We start from the raw sequence: 14,295 nt of genomic DNA, 5'->3' as shown, positions 1-14,295 counted from the left end.
TGCCTCTGTGTGTGTGTATGAGTGTGGACACTGGACTGTGTGTGCATGCCTCTGTGTGGGGGGGGACACTGGATGTGTGTGTGTGTGCCTCTGTCGGGGGCGGGGTGTGAGTGTGGACACTGGATGCGTGTGTGCATGCCTCTGTGTGTGATATGTAATATATTATATATAATATATGTATATGATAGGCATTAAGTGCCTACTGTGTTCCAGGCTCTGTGCTAAGTACTAAGGAAACAGAGAAAGGCAAAGACAGGCCTGCCCCCAAGTGGCTCACAGCCTGAGAGGGGACAATTGTGCACAAATTTCTAGACGGGCTAGGATGGAGGTAAGTAGAGGGGCTTTGTGCAGAAGGTGGGATTCAAGTGGGAGCTGGAGGCCATGGGGGGTCTGGGGCATTCTGTGGGTGGTAAGGATCCAGGATGTGGTTAGAACAGACCACTGTGGGGTGAGGGTAGGGTGGAAGGGGGGGAATCTTCTAGGAACGAAAGGAGCTTTAAACGCCAAGCAGACAGAGCAGGGGCGCCTTGGACCAGCAGAACCCAGGCTCAAGCCTGGCCTCAGACACATGCTGGCTCTGACTTTAAGATGGGAAAGGAGGGAGGGGCTACCCTTGTAGAGGCAATTGGGGCCCTCATCTGGGAGGTCTTCAGACCAATGTCATCCTGATACGGTGGTGGGACCTGGCCCCCAAAAGCCCTAAGACCATGTCTAAGTAACTCAGCCCCGGCATTCTCGGGGTCCCAGCACCCCTAAACTGTGTTCAGTCCTCTGTCCAGTTCTCACATTCTCTCCTAAAAGGAGCCTGATGCCTCTGGTGTCCCTTGAGCACCTCAGTGTAGAGAGGCTGGGGCAGGAGATCAATCAGGAGGGAGGCCATTGAGTTGTCTAGGGGAGAGGGGAGGTTGCTGTTTGAGGGAAAAGGAGGGGATGGAATGGGGTGTGCCTGTGGATGTCCCAACTACTTCAAGGCCCTCAACAGAAGGGAAGACATCTGGGGAGGAAGATGAGCTCAGTCTTGGATCCAGTTTGAGACAGAAAAGGAGAATAGAGAGGAAGGCAGGAAGATAGGGCAGGAATGGAGGCCGAGGTCCTCCCCTAGCAGGGTCCTGGGGGTGAGGAGTGGGGAGACTCATCCCACAGCCGGGCCCAAGCCCCTTGTAGCCAGCCACACAACCCTTTAAAGGTACCAGGGACTCTTGGAAAAGGAAGGGGGAATGGGGTGGGAAGTGCCGTGGAGACCAACTGTGACCTTAAGCAAATGGTGTCATCTCGGTAAAATGCAGGGGTGGAGTAACCTACCTCTAGGGTCCCATGCCCAGCCTCAGCCTCCCAGCGGCCTCCTCAGCCAGGCTGCCTCCCACTTCCTTCCCTTCCTCCCTGGGTCACCTGGCCGGCAGGTGCCAGGCTTTCCCGGAACTCGGAGAGCAGGTTAAACTGCAGTTCCTATCTCCCAGAAGCTTGGCCTCCACACCCAGGTGCCTGGCCCCGCCCGGCCTTTGTTCCATGGCCTCTTGGTTCCAGAGTGGCATGCCCCGGATGCCTCAGGTCTGTGATGCCCAGGACCCCCAGGGGCCGGACCCCATTCTGTTTCGGAGTCTCTTAGTGAGCAATCCTAGGCAAGTGCTGGGGCCCAGCCCTCTCAGAGCCCTCCCTTCCCCCCACTGACCTAGGCCTCCCTCCATCACACCCCTGTTCAGAAATCCTCTGGCCTGCCACAGCCCCTTGGCAACATGCTGGACCCATCCCATCATCTTCTGCCTCCCCTCCTACTCACTACTGAACAAAGGGAGAGAAATATCATGTCGCCCAGCATCCCCACCCGGTGTCAATAACCTCAGGACTGGCACTGCAGCCAGGCTTCCCTTTCGTAGCTCCCTGTCCCACCCCCCACGGTGACTTTTCCAAGCCTCCTCACTCCTCCCTAAACCTCCTGGGGCTCCCCTGCCCCCTGCCTCTCTCAGCTGAGTCCTTGCCTCATGGTCTCTGGGAAAGATGGAGACCACTCACTGTGAGAGTCCCTCCTCCCTCCCATCGCTCCCATGATGACGTGGGGTTGAGCCCTCCACTGCTCTGGTGACCCCATTCCATCCCCTTCTCTCACCAATCTTCAGTCACTCCCTGTTTGCTGGCCTCTTCCCTGTACCCTATAGACACACCACATGTCTCCCAATTGCAAAGAACCCTCACTTGATCCTTCCATCCCCACTAGCTACTGTCCTTCATCGCTCCTCCATTTTGTGGCAAAATTCCTTGAAAAGACATCTACACTGGTGTCTCCACTTCCCTCCTCCCACTCTCTTCTAAGCCCTTGTCCCATGGAAAGTCACCCATGGCCTCCATCGTGCTCCCTGACCTCTCTTCAGCCTTGGCCACTTCGGGTCACTCTGACCCTCTCTCTGCTCTCCTGGCTCTCCTCCTGCCTCTCTGACCGCTCCACCTCTGTCTCCTTGGCTGCATTTTCATTCAGGTTATCGCCAAGAACCAGGGAGCCCGGCAGGGCTCCATCCTCTTCTCTCAATCACTCAGTGATCTTATCAGCTTCCATAGATTTAATTATCATTGGACGATTCTCATATCTCCCTATCTGGGCCTAGCCTCTCTGGTGACCTCCAGGGTGGGATTCTCAGCTGCCCATTGGAGATCTCATACTTGATGTCCCAGAGACATTTTTTTTTTTTTGCAAGCAGTTGCGGTTAAATGACTTATGCAGGGTCACACAGCTAGAAAATATCTGAGGCCAGATTTGAACTCAGGTCCTTCCTGACTCAAGGGCCAGCTGCTCACTCTTTGCTGTACTACCTAGCTGCCCCAACATCTGAAAGTCAACATGTCCAAGATGGAACCAAATGCTCAATTCCTCCAAATTTCTCTAATGTCAAAGTCACCACTAAAACTCTTTGACACCACCATCATCCTTAATAATGACAGGGTCTATAGAGCTCCAGTGACGTGTCTGGCACTCTGAGAAGCACATGCATTATCCCATTGGGTCCCCACACCCAAGCTCATTTAACAGTTAAGGAAGCTGAGGCAAATCAAGGCTAAGTTATTTGCCCAGGGTCAATAAGCATCAAGGCTGGATTTAAACTCAGGCCTCCCAGACTTAAGGCCCAGCACACACACCCCTGGATCACTGAGCTGCCTGGCCTCCTTTCTCTCACACAGACCCTCATCACCTCCCCTAGCCTATGGCCAGAGCTGCCTGCCTCAGTCTCTTCCCTGCTCCAGTCCATCCTCCATCAAGCCACCAAAGAGACAGGTCTGACCATGTCACCCCCTTCTTGGCAGCCTCCACTGGCTCCCTCTGGGGTGTTCCAAGCCCTGCCCAGCCTGCCCCTCCTTGCCCCCTACCTCTCCAGGCTCCCCCCCACCCCGGCTGTCCCAACACCAAGCCCCTCATCTCCCAGCTCTGGTCCCTAGCATGCGCTCCCTCCTCATCTTCCCTCCTGGCCCGCCTTCCTCACCACTCTACAGATTGTCCTCGCACATGGTGCTTTGCAGCTTGTCTCCCCCGCTAGATTGGAAACTTCTTGAGGACAGGCACTGTCTTCTGCCTTTCTTGGTGCCTGGCACACAGTAGGTGCTTAATACATGCTTGTTGACAGGCTGATTCAAAGCCCGGATCAAATACTCCCTGCCCTGAAGCCTTCCTTGACTGCTCTGAGCCTCCTGTGAGCCTTCCCATGGGGCCCCTCTCTCCCCAACTAAGAATGGGGCCTCGGTTCCTCCCTCTCCTCTGCCCAAGAGTGCCCAACAGCACGACCCGGCTCAGCCAAAGGACGAGGGCCGCCCACCTTACGGCCTAGAACTCCTCTTTTTCCAAGGGTAGGGACTACAGGCCCCCAGAGGAAGGTGAGTGAGTGATGTCAGTGACAAGGAAAGGTCCCTCAGCAAGGCTGGGCTCACAGTGAGATGAGACAAGAAGAGGGAATGTGGTGTCTTCTCTAGCAGTTTCAGTCAGGCAGGGGTCTGGGGGGGCCAGGGAGACACTTCACCTTCAGGGTCAGATAAGCAGTTCTACTGTGGGTGAATTGAGATGGTCAGATTGATCCCACCCCATGGGGATCCTGGCCTAAGCTCCCCTCGCCAGACTCATCCAAGCACCCATCGCAGACAGAAAAGGGGGTGCCACTCCCTCCAGAACTTCAGGTCTTGAGGCCTCTCCCATGAGTTTCCAAAGGCAGGGAGCAGGAGGCACCAGGCTAGGGAGGGCAGGCCCTGAGGTGGGTGCCTGGGTGCTCAGGACACAGCACCCACATCACAATCACATTTCTGCTGAGGGCTGGGCCAGTCCGTGAAGGCCTTGTGTGGGTGACTGGGTTTCACTCACTCTCGCCCTCATCCTGGACAGTTTCTGGGCCTCTGGGTTTACAGGAGGAAAAGCAGGGAAAGGCCTCCTGGAGCTTTAACTCAGAGCTCCTCCCTTGGGCCACCAGGACAGGAGCTTCAGCATCTAGGCAGCTGTGGCAGCAGGAAGATTCCCGGGGCTGACTCTTTGCAAAGCCCCGTGGTTTTCTATTTCTAACCTGTCCCTTCCAAGGCTTAAGTGAAGGTCTTTTCACCAGCCTCCAAAGCACCTCCCTCAATCTCCAAGGTAGTTGGAAGAGAGGCATGGGGAAGTGGTCTGTCTGCCTGTCTGAGCCTTGTCCCTTCGCCCTCTCTCTATTAGTCGCCCTCTGTTCTTGTCCAGTCAGAGCCAAGCTCTGCTGCACTCTACCCAACTCGTTATTTATGATCCCTCTGATCTTTCTTTTCCATGACGCCTCCCCTGACTACCCTAGCCTTGACATTCCATGACCCAGACCCTGACCCTGGAGCACTTCCAGTCTTCTGGGTTCCAAATTCTGGCATCAAGTTCAACACCCCATTCATTGCCAAGCCTTGTGACTTTTCCCTTGACCGTGCCTGAAGGTTCCTGAGGGGTCCCTTCTTAAGGTTTGGGCTGTCCTCATGGCTTCTGAGGGCCCTTCCACCTAGGCAAGTGACCCATTCCAGGATCACAGCTGGGCAGCAGTACAGTCCCCAGCCCCACATAGCCCTCTCACCCCCAGCACCAACCCTCAGAACTTAACTTGTTTTCTTCTCCCTGTCCCTCTATCAGACTATAAGCTTCCTGAGGGCAGGCCCTCATACACAGGAGGTAGAGTCACAGTTTCTGGAACAGAATTGACTGTTGCCTCCTGTCAGCACATTTCAGGAGCTGATGAGCCGCAGTTCTGGCTTCTCCTCTGTCCAGATCCCCTCCATCCCAAGGCGACGGAGCTGGCCCCAGGGAGAAGCAGTGGAAACATGCTGAATGGCACATCTCTCCCCCGGTGGCCCATGACCCTTCACAGACTAGAGGAAGGGGCCCTGCCACAAGTGTGAGAAGGATGCCACTGCTCAGACTGTGCCCATTTCATTTCTATAGAAATGCCCTTCAAGACAAAAGGCTTTACAAATATTGCCTGGTTCATTGGATCATCCGAAATCACAGGGAGGGGCTGTTAGTATCCCCAGCTTACAGACGAGGAAACGAAGCCACACAGAGGTGGAGTGACTTGTCCAGGCTCACACAGCTAGCTAGGTAAGCATCCCAGGCTGGATTTGAACTCAGGTCTTTCTGACTCTGGGCCCAGTGTTCTATCCGCTGCATGTTTAGAGATGAGAAAAGTGAGGCCCAGAGAGAGTTTGTCATTTACTCAAGGTGAACCCAGATTTCTAGACACCCAGTAGGAGACAGCTCTCATCCCTCAGGCATTAATTGCCTGAACTACATAGGATTCTGTTTGTTTTCTGGTCTGCCCTGTGCAGGGGCACAAGCCCACTCTGTCCTGACCCCACAGGGAGGCTCTGGACCTTGGAACCCTGGGAGCCAGGTTCAGCAGCAGGAGCAGAGGCAGGGGGGTCACGGACCTCAGCCTCATGGCTGTCCCCTGGCATTCAGGGCAGGGGATGTTTGGCCTCCCTTTGGTCTTGGGGGAAAGCTAGCTTCCCATCCTGCCTCTCCCCTAGCCAAACCCAGAGCCTGCTGAGTCCCAGACCCACACCTGAATTGGTTTGGGGAAAGAGGGCTGACCTTCAGGGATGGGAGGCGAGCAGGGGGCGGGGCTCACCTGCATGATGGAGATCAGACTCTGGCTTGGGCTCCCCGGGGCCCAGACTTCAGGGGCTCAGCCTCAGGGGCAGGACAGTGGGCTTCACCTGGCTGCCCAACCTACCTACTTACCTGGCCCAGGTGCCTGCCTGACTGCACTCTGACTCCTCAGCTCTGACTTCCGCCTGAAACTCTCACCCCTCCCTCCTAGGAATACCGGCAGCTCTAGGCTGAAGGGGAGGGGCAGGGAAGGAAGGGGAGTGGCCAGTTCCCCTAGGCCCCCACACACTGGGCTGGGCTGTTAGGGGCTGGGGGCGGCCAGACTACACCCTGGGAAGCCTCCATCCTAGGTCCGGAATGGTCAGAATGAGAATCCTCCCCCAATCCTCTCCCCAGGGCCTAGAGATCTCCAACTGGGTGGTGGGAAAGATGTGAGAAAGCCTGAGGACTGAGGAGACCCTCTGCTAAGGCAGACACTCTGCCAGACTCTTCCTACCCCTCTGGGGAATGGACCCAGACCCCGTTTCACAAGTGGGGAAACTGAGACACCAAGTGCCCAATGCCTGGTCTAAATCAGCCCCCAGACTTACCCTGGATGGTGGTAGCTCCCAGGAGGAAAGCTGGGGGACAGGACTCCTCTGGCAACTCCAGGAGCTGCTCCCAGGTCACAAGGGCTACCAGAAAGAGCCACTTCAGCCTGCTTAGGCCCATTTCTCAGGGACTGTGGGGAAGAGGACCAGACGTACCCAGGAGCCCTATCACCCTGAATGTTCTTGCAGCAGATAGAGAACTGGGCCTGGAATGTTCAAATCCTAAGTCAGACCCCAGCTGTGTGACCCTGAGCAAACTGTGGGGACCCCATTTGGGGTTTTCTTGGCAAAGATACTGAAGCAGTTGCCACTTCCTTCTCTTACTCATTTTACAGATGAGGAAACTCAGGCAAGCAGGGTGCAGTGACTTGCCCAGGGTCACACGGTAAGTGTCTGAGGCTAGATTTGAACTCAGGCAGTTGAGTCTTCCTCTAGGCCCCACCTAGCTGCCCCCTAGACAAATCTCTTTATCTCATTATCCTCATCTATAAAATGGGAAGAATGACAAGGTCATGAGGGTTCAATGAGATGATAAGCATTTAGCTCTGGCCCATAGGAAAGCTATATAAATGTTCGCTGTTACTATTGTCTCTCTAGGCCTTGGGGATACTAGACAACACACCCGCTGTCCAGCCCTTCCGAGGCAATGGACAGTCCCCTGGACAGGCCTCATCTATTCCCAAGGTTGTCTCTTGGCCAAGTCTGTTTCACTATGGCTGTAGCTTCTCTGAGGACCCCAGACCCCAAGGCTGGGAAGGGGCTTGGCTAGGGGTCTTTGGTGGCCCTCAGGGCACAGAAGCTAGGAGTTCTCTTGACTTGCCTGCCCTTGTGACCGATCCCTTTCTTCCCCTGGGGGCAGGTCCTTAGGAACTTGGTTGGAATGAGTTTAGCCCAGGAGCCTTAGCTGAAGGCTCACAACAGGAACAGGTGGTTGGTTTTGGTGAAAGTCTGACCCTAATCTAGCCCTAAGTCCTTCCAGGTGCTGGTCCTCATGGGACTTGGCAGGTGGTCCTTGAGGAGCCCCAAGGCCAAACCTCCAACCTGCTGAAGCCCATGGCCAGCATCGAGGCTGATCCTTGAATGCAATTTTGAAAGGACCTACTCTGCCCTAGGCACTAGTGATACAAAGGCCCTCAAGGAGGCCTCCTGTCAGAGGGGCCTGTAGATGTACTCTGAAGGACCTGGGAACACTCCAGAGCAGTGGTGAAGAGGGACTGCCTTCCACACGTGGAGGGCGCCTGGGGCAATGGCCAGAGAGAGGGTGTCAGGCCTGGGAATTTGCCAGCAGACCAGTTTGACTGGAATGTAGACTCTTCGAATAGAATGATTCCAGTGAGATTGGAAAGGTGGGTGAGATCAGTCTGGGGAGGGCTTAGAATGCCAGGCTGATAATTTGGGCAGGAGATGGGAATGTGAACAGATCTGTTTCAGGGATGCCAGGTGGGCATTTGAGATGTACCAGGGTGGTTTATAAACCAAAACAATAAACCTGGGGACTTTCTGAGATCGATAATCCCTCCCCCTGCCCAGCCCCCTCCTGAAACATTCCATGCTTCACCCTTGGCCAGCCCAGTTCCTACTGCTCTATCCAGGCTTCCCACCTGCACATCAAAGATGGAAAGCCAACAAGATATACCTGAGGAATAACCAACCCCCTTCCAGGGGGCCAGCCCCACCAGGCATCCTACACACAGGTTCCAGAGGAATTGGAGAAAGCCCCCAAGGAGTCCTGCCCTTCCTGCTGTGGCCTGAAGACCATCCTGCCCCTCCAATGTAGAGTCCATCCCTTTGCTGCACTCACCAGGGCCACCCTTTATGTGGGGGGCACATGGATATACCATCAGAACCCAGGCCACACCCACTGCCATCAAAGGGGCTATTTAGAAAGCCAGATGCCCCACTTCCGGCCTCTCTTTTGGAGAGCAGGAGAAGGCCATGTTGGGGCAATCACTCCTGTGCTCCCAGGCCTTGCAGGGGTGCTGACCCGTGCGTGACCTGATCTCTCCAGTACTCTACAGATGTTTGCACAGCAGGTAGAATCCTATTGGGACTGAGGATAGAAGCAAATTGCCTGGCTATTCTGGATGGAAAGTATGCCACTGGGCACCACAGGGGAGCGATCCTTTACCTCTCCCCACACCACAAAAGACACTCGGCCAGCAAACAATTAAACTAGTAGGTGAAGCCATACGGAGACCCAGGAGCTCCAAGATGGTGCAGCAAGAGGAGACCCCAGGCTTCGGGAGAAGAGCTCTCAGCATGTGAGCATCAGCTCTGAGGCTATGCTGCCAAGCAGCCTGAGAAGGCGGATGGCTCCTGGTAATAAAGGGAAGCCTTCCCCCTCCCGACGGGCAGCAACATCAGAGGCCCAGAGGTTCCCCCCCCCCCCGTCACTCAGGAGTCATCCCAACATGTAGGCGGCATCACAGGGTGGTCTCTCAGGGGACTGCCCACCACAGCTGGGCTTGGGGCTAAAGGCAAACCAATATTTTGTGCAGACAGGCAAGGTCAGTCTGTGTGCTGCTCCTCCTGGGAGCCTGACTTAAGCCTCCTCACTAGACTGAAAAGCAGCCTTAATAAACATTAATTGACTTGTTGGGCTGGTGCTAGATCCCCCAAGATAAGGCCAGGACAGAGAGTGGGGCCCCTGCCTAACTCTGGAAAAGCTGCTGTTTCAGTCGCCCCAGAGGGCACCCTTCCTTGGCCAGCAGTGGGCTTTGGGCAGGCCAGAGAGCAAGAGTGTGTGAGGGGGAGGGAAAGAGGGCAAATCTCTGTGACTAGCAGGCCAGCAGCTCCTAAAAGACCAGGAGAGAGATGAGGTTTCAGAGACTTCAGGCCAGCCAGTCCTAAAGAGCTGGCCTGGTCATCTCCATCCCCTGGGCTTTTTGTGGCCCCAGGGCACCACCCAGGGAGAGAGCCAAAGACATCCAAGGTGGAGTCACCTCTAGGATGGGGCCCCTCAGTTGTCCAGAGTCTGTGAAAGGGTCCTGTGGAGGGCTGAGGATGCCTTCCCTCCTTCTGCCTCCACCTCCAACTGGAAGCTTCTCCATGTGGGTGGCCCCAGCTGTGCCTTCCCTTCTCTCTGGAAATGCCTCTGACCCCCAACAGCAAGCCAGTTCTTGGAGGGGCAGCATGGCAGACAGTAGGCACTTAATTAATGCTTGTTGAATAAATGTTCCTCAGGTGGTCAGGGGCCACTGGTGGTGTGGTGAATGGAGTGCTGAGTCTGGAGTCAGGAAGAACCAATACAAAGCCCGCCTCAGACACTTCCTAGCTGTGTGACCCTGGGCAAGTCACTTTACCGCTGTCTGCCTCAATTTCCTCAACTGTAAAATGGGGGCAATAACAGCACTTACCTCATGGAGTCGTTGTGAGGACCAAATGAGATCATGTGTGTAAAGCACTTAACCCAGTCTCTGGCAAAAGTGGGTATTATACACACACACACATATAAATGCCTATTCCCTTCCTTCCTCCTCTCCATGTTCCTATTCTTAGAATCTTCTTCTTATTCCTCCCCTTCCTCCCTCTCCCCCCCCCCCTCCCCCTTCCTTCTCCCCTTCCCTCTCCTCCTCCCCTTCCTCCTCTTTCCTCCCCCCCATTTCCTCCTCCCTTTCCCCCCTCCTTCTCCTCCTCCTCCTGCCCCTTCTCCTCCACCCCCCCACACCCTGTCAGTTGCCAAACATGTGACCCTCACTTCCCCACAGCTCTCCCATATGTCCCCTTCTCTTCACTCACCCTGCTCTCACCTGAACTGTGGTAGTAAATCTCCTCCCTGGTCCAGCCTCCACACTGTGGTCCAAATGTTCTTCCTAAGGCAGCCGCTGCTGGGCTCATAAACCCAAATGGTGCCTCCCTGCTGCCTCCAGGATAAAACAAATGCCCACACCTAGTGTTTGAGACCTCACAGCACAAGCGAAGCTGACATTTATAGGGTGTTTTCAATTTGCAAAGGGCTTCAGGAGCAGAGAGCCCTGCAGCAATTTTGTGCCCATTTTACAGAAGACAGTTGAGGTTGGGAGAGGAGCAGACAGCCTCTGGTCCGTAGTGGGTCATGCCTCTGCTGCCTGTCCTGTCCTGTCCTTTCTCCCACTCCCCTGTCACTCTGCTTTAGGCTGCTGCTGCCTGGCCTGCCCTCCCTGGTCCACTTCCGCTAGGAAGCCTCCCATGATCTCTCGCCCCATGGTAGTCAGTTACTCAGTGCTCTCCCTAGAAGAATGGAAGCCCCTTGAGGGCAGAAACTCTTTCCCTTTTGTCTTTATGTCCCCCCTCCCTCCCCAGCACAGACCCTGGTCCTGGAGGCAGCTGCCATATATTGCTGGGGACTGGGGGGGGGGGGGAAACTAGGGCTGCCCCCTGCAGCCACTGGAAGATCTCAGGTATTGTCCTGGTTATTCCTGCCCTCCCTTGGGGGACTTGGGATTTAAAAGAGTGGAGTGACCTGGCTGGGGCCGCCCACAGTTTGGAGGGCTTACACAGGGCAAGGGGCCCTTCTTCAGACTCTGGGGTCTCAGGACCCTGCAGCTGACTCTCCTACTCAGGTGCAAGAGAAAGAAGGAAGGAGGCTCTGCTGTCCGTGGAGGGGCTGGCTTCCCTGAGATCTGGGCCTCTCCACAATTCCAGGAAGTTCCTTCCTCCTTGTGTCTCCATGCACTTGTTTGTGACAGGAGGGCTCTGGACTAGCTAGGGCTTCCTTGTCCCTTTGGGGTCACTGGCCCCTTGGGTAGCCAGTCTGGAACTAAAAAAGGATGAAAGGAGTTCTCTCGAAGTGCACTTATCCACATTTATTTTCTAAACACACAAGTCACTAGCCCCAGGGGAAGAGCGCCTGGGCCCAAGGGTCTCCCAGGGTATTTCCAGCTTTAGGCCCATGATCTCAGGAACTAGACATTTACCCTCCTCCATGCAGTCTGAGGTTCAGGCAACTAGAGCAACCCCTGTGCCCTATGCCCCCAACTTGGCAGAGTTGGGTCCTCCGAGGGTGATTGCTACTCCAGAGTTCTAGGGATACCGAACCTTTAGCATGGTGCTTGGCAGAGAGTGGACCCTTAGTAAATGCTTAGTGATTGCCTGACAACCCACTTCTAAAGATCGAGCTCAGAAGTTCCCACTAATGGCTTCCTAGTAACAGTCAGCCTGTAGACTCTTGTGCAAAGGCATTTATTAAGTAAAATTGGTACCTACAAGACATTCTTCTCACATACATGGGATGTGCTCTCCCACAAAGGCCCGCAGCACCCTTAAAAAGAGTGGGCCCAAGCTAGAGGGCCATGGTAGAGAAGCCGATGTGGAAGGAGAGCCTAGGACCCAGGGAAACAAGTCACCCCTCTCTGTGGCGTGTGTGTGGCCTCTCCCTCTCACGGGAGTCCAGAAATACCAGTCTTTGAGGCTGTTTCCAACTTGCAGCAATAATCTCTTGGCATTGATGTCTGTCTGGAGAGGCTGTCCTGCTCCTTCACCTGAACTTTGAACTTTGTCTACCCGACTTCCTGACTCTTTCCAGATGCTGGCTAGGATTAGACAGCTTCAACTAACCGACCCTCCACAATCACTATGCTCAACCAGACAAGTGCTTGCATCACCCTTGGTCTTGTTTGCCTTTATGTCCTGCCACTGGATGGAGAGGGGGGTGCCCAGGAGGGAGGAGAAAAAAAAGCCGAGGTTAGAGAATCTCAGAGGAAGCACCTCTGTTTAAATGCCCTCGGCTGCTCCTTCATATCAAAGTGCGGGGCCAGGGAGTGGGGTCTGGCTGGAAAGAGTCTTTTGCTCCAGAAGACAGAGATGAAAGGGGTTAGGAAGGGAAAGGAGTTGATTCAAAAGAGCCCTTTGCAAAGTCAGTGTTGTTAAAGTTGAGGAGTTAACAAAAACAATTGGGGTTAGTAAAGTCTCTTGTCCTTTCTGAGGGAACGTTCACAATGTTGGCCTTTGCACCAGATGGGTGCAGTTCTCTCCTAGCGAAGAGAGCATGTACACCTGGGGTGGGAGGGCCAGACAACATTCCCTGCTGGGCCCCAAGTTCCTGGGCTCTTTATACGATGAGAAAGGAGCAAATGAGGGTTGGGATGTCTGCAATGTGCCTGGCTTTGCTCTGGCGACCCTGAGGCGGAAGATAAGACCTGGTAGCTTCTGAACTTGGGTGGCACAGAGGGCAGGGGGAAGTTCCCAGGGATTCAGAAGTTCAGCCTGAGGACAAGTCAAAAGAATAAGCATTTCTTAACTGCCTGCTGTGGGCCAGCCATTGTGGTGAGCCTTTTCCATCTGTGATCTCCTTAGACCCTTACAACCACCCTGGGAGATGGGTGTTACTATTCTCATTTAATAGATGAGGAGACCGAGGTAGACAGGTGAAATGACTTGGCCAGCTAGGAAGTGTCCGAGGCTGGACTTGAACTCAGGTCTTCCTGACTCCAGGCCTTCGCTCTAGGCATTGTGGCATCACCCGAGGACCCTTGCCCCTTTAGTCACTTTGACCTGATGCCGGCCGCTCCGATCTCCACTGGACAAACCCAACGGCTCTTTTGGCAGATCCCCTAGCCCAGTCACTGGCCCCAAATCTATTATCCCCCACTCTCTGAGGCCTTGCTGGCTTCTGCATCAGGAGACCAGGAAGCCTTTTGGGAGAGGTCCAAAGGGCTGTGCTGAGTGTCTAAGCAACCCCTAGGATGGCAACAAAGGGGGGGAGGGGACTCACACCCAAATCACAGTGGCCTGTGAACACCCTACCCTCCCAAGATCTAGACACTGTCCAGTGCCAGAGCTGGGGCCCCTCCCGGTGGCCTCTGTCCTCACCCTCCAGGACATCCTGCCAAAACAGCCCCTATTTGTTCTGTAGGGTACCTGGAGGGATCACATCAACACTTGCCAGGTCTCATCAGTTTTTATTTTTGCCACATATACACCCCTTCTCTGCTCGGACGTGACTACCTTCCCTGATGCAGGCCCTCCTCCCCTCACATCTTGACCTTTGCAATAAGTGCTGGGGGCGGCGGGGTCTGTCTGCCTCAGTCTCTCCCCTTTCCAGTCCATCATCTCCCTCTCAGGGACCAAAGTGATCTCCCCTCCCCCACTTAGTGACCTTCAGTAGCTCCCTGAAAGCCTGCTCTTTCCTTATTCCCCTCAATCCCTCTGAGACCATCTATTGCCTCGTTTTGGCCCATGGTGCCCCCATCAAGACTGGCAGCTGCGCAAGGGCAGGGCCTGCCTTTTGCCTTTCTTTTTAGCCCAGTGCCTGGCCCATAGTAGGTGCTTAATAAATGCTTCTTAATTGGATTGCAAAGCCCACAGCCACACATGTCAGACACAGGTTGGGAGCAGAGAAGATGGGGTTGAAGGGACACTGGGAATATTAACCCTAGCACGTGTACAGCCCTTGGAGGTTCACAGATGCCACGACTGTCCTCATTGACAGATCAGCTTGTTGAGGCTCAGAGGAGAGCCCAGGGTCACACAGCTCTGTGTGTGGGGGGTGTCTATGTGGGGGTGTTAGGGGTGTGTGTGTGCATGGGTGTTCATGTCAGGGGATGGGTGTGTGTGTATATGGAGGATGTATGGGGGGTGTTTGTGTATGTACATAGGTGTTCATGTGGGGGAGTATATGGGGGTGTGTGTGGGGTGTATATATGTGGG

General features: G+C 54.7%; 1 protein-coding gene across 7 annotated transcripts in view; it reads right to left on the bottom strand.

Moving 5' to 3' along the window:
• The window catches only part of ANO9 (anoctamin 9), a 165,435-nt gene that overhangs the window by 10,155 nt on the left and 140,985 nt on the right, over positions 1–14,295 (bottom strand). For 3 of the 7 annotated variants that reach the window (XM_069107936.1, XM_069107942.1, XM_069107941.1), the window contains exon 1: positions 6,099–6,291. In XM_069107936.1, the coding sequence (XP_068964037.1) occupies positions 6,099–6,104 (6 nt within the window). In that variant the 5' untranslated portion in view covers positions 6,105–6,291. Of the gene's footprint in view, positions 1–1,302; positions 1,407–3,467; positions 3,594–5,075; positions 5,266–6,098; positions 6,292–14,295 lie in introns of those variants that run through there. The other 4 variants (XM_069107937.1, XM_069107939.1, XM_069107940.1 and 1 more) reach the window with 4 other exon arrangements.

Source organism: Petaurus breviceps, unplaced genomic scaffold (assembly GCF_028583685.1).
Source record: "Petaurus breviceps papuanus isolate PSGF00001 unplaced genomic scaffold, PetGlider_PUasm1.0 90317, whole genome shotgun sequence".
Lineage (NCBI taxonomy): Eukaryota > Metazoa > Chordata > Mammalia > Diprotodontia > Petauridae > Petaurus > Petaurus breviceps.
The sequence above is the reverse complement of the archived record's forward strand: the minus strand, read 5'-3'. Positions and strand labels throughout refer to the sequence as shown.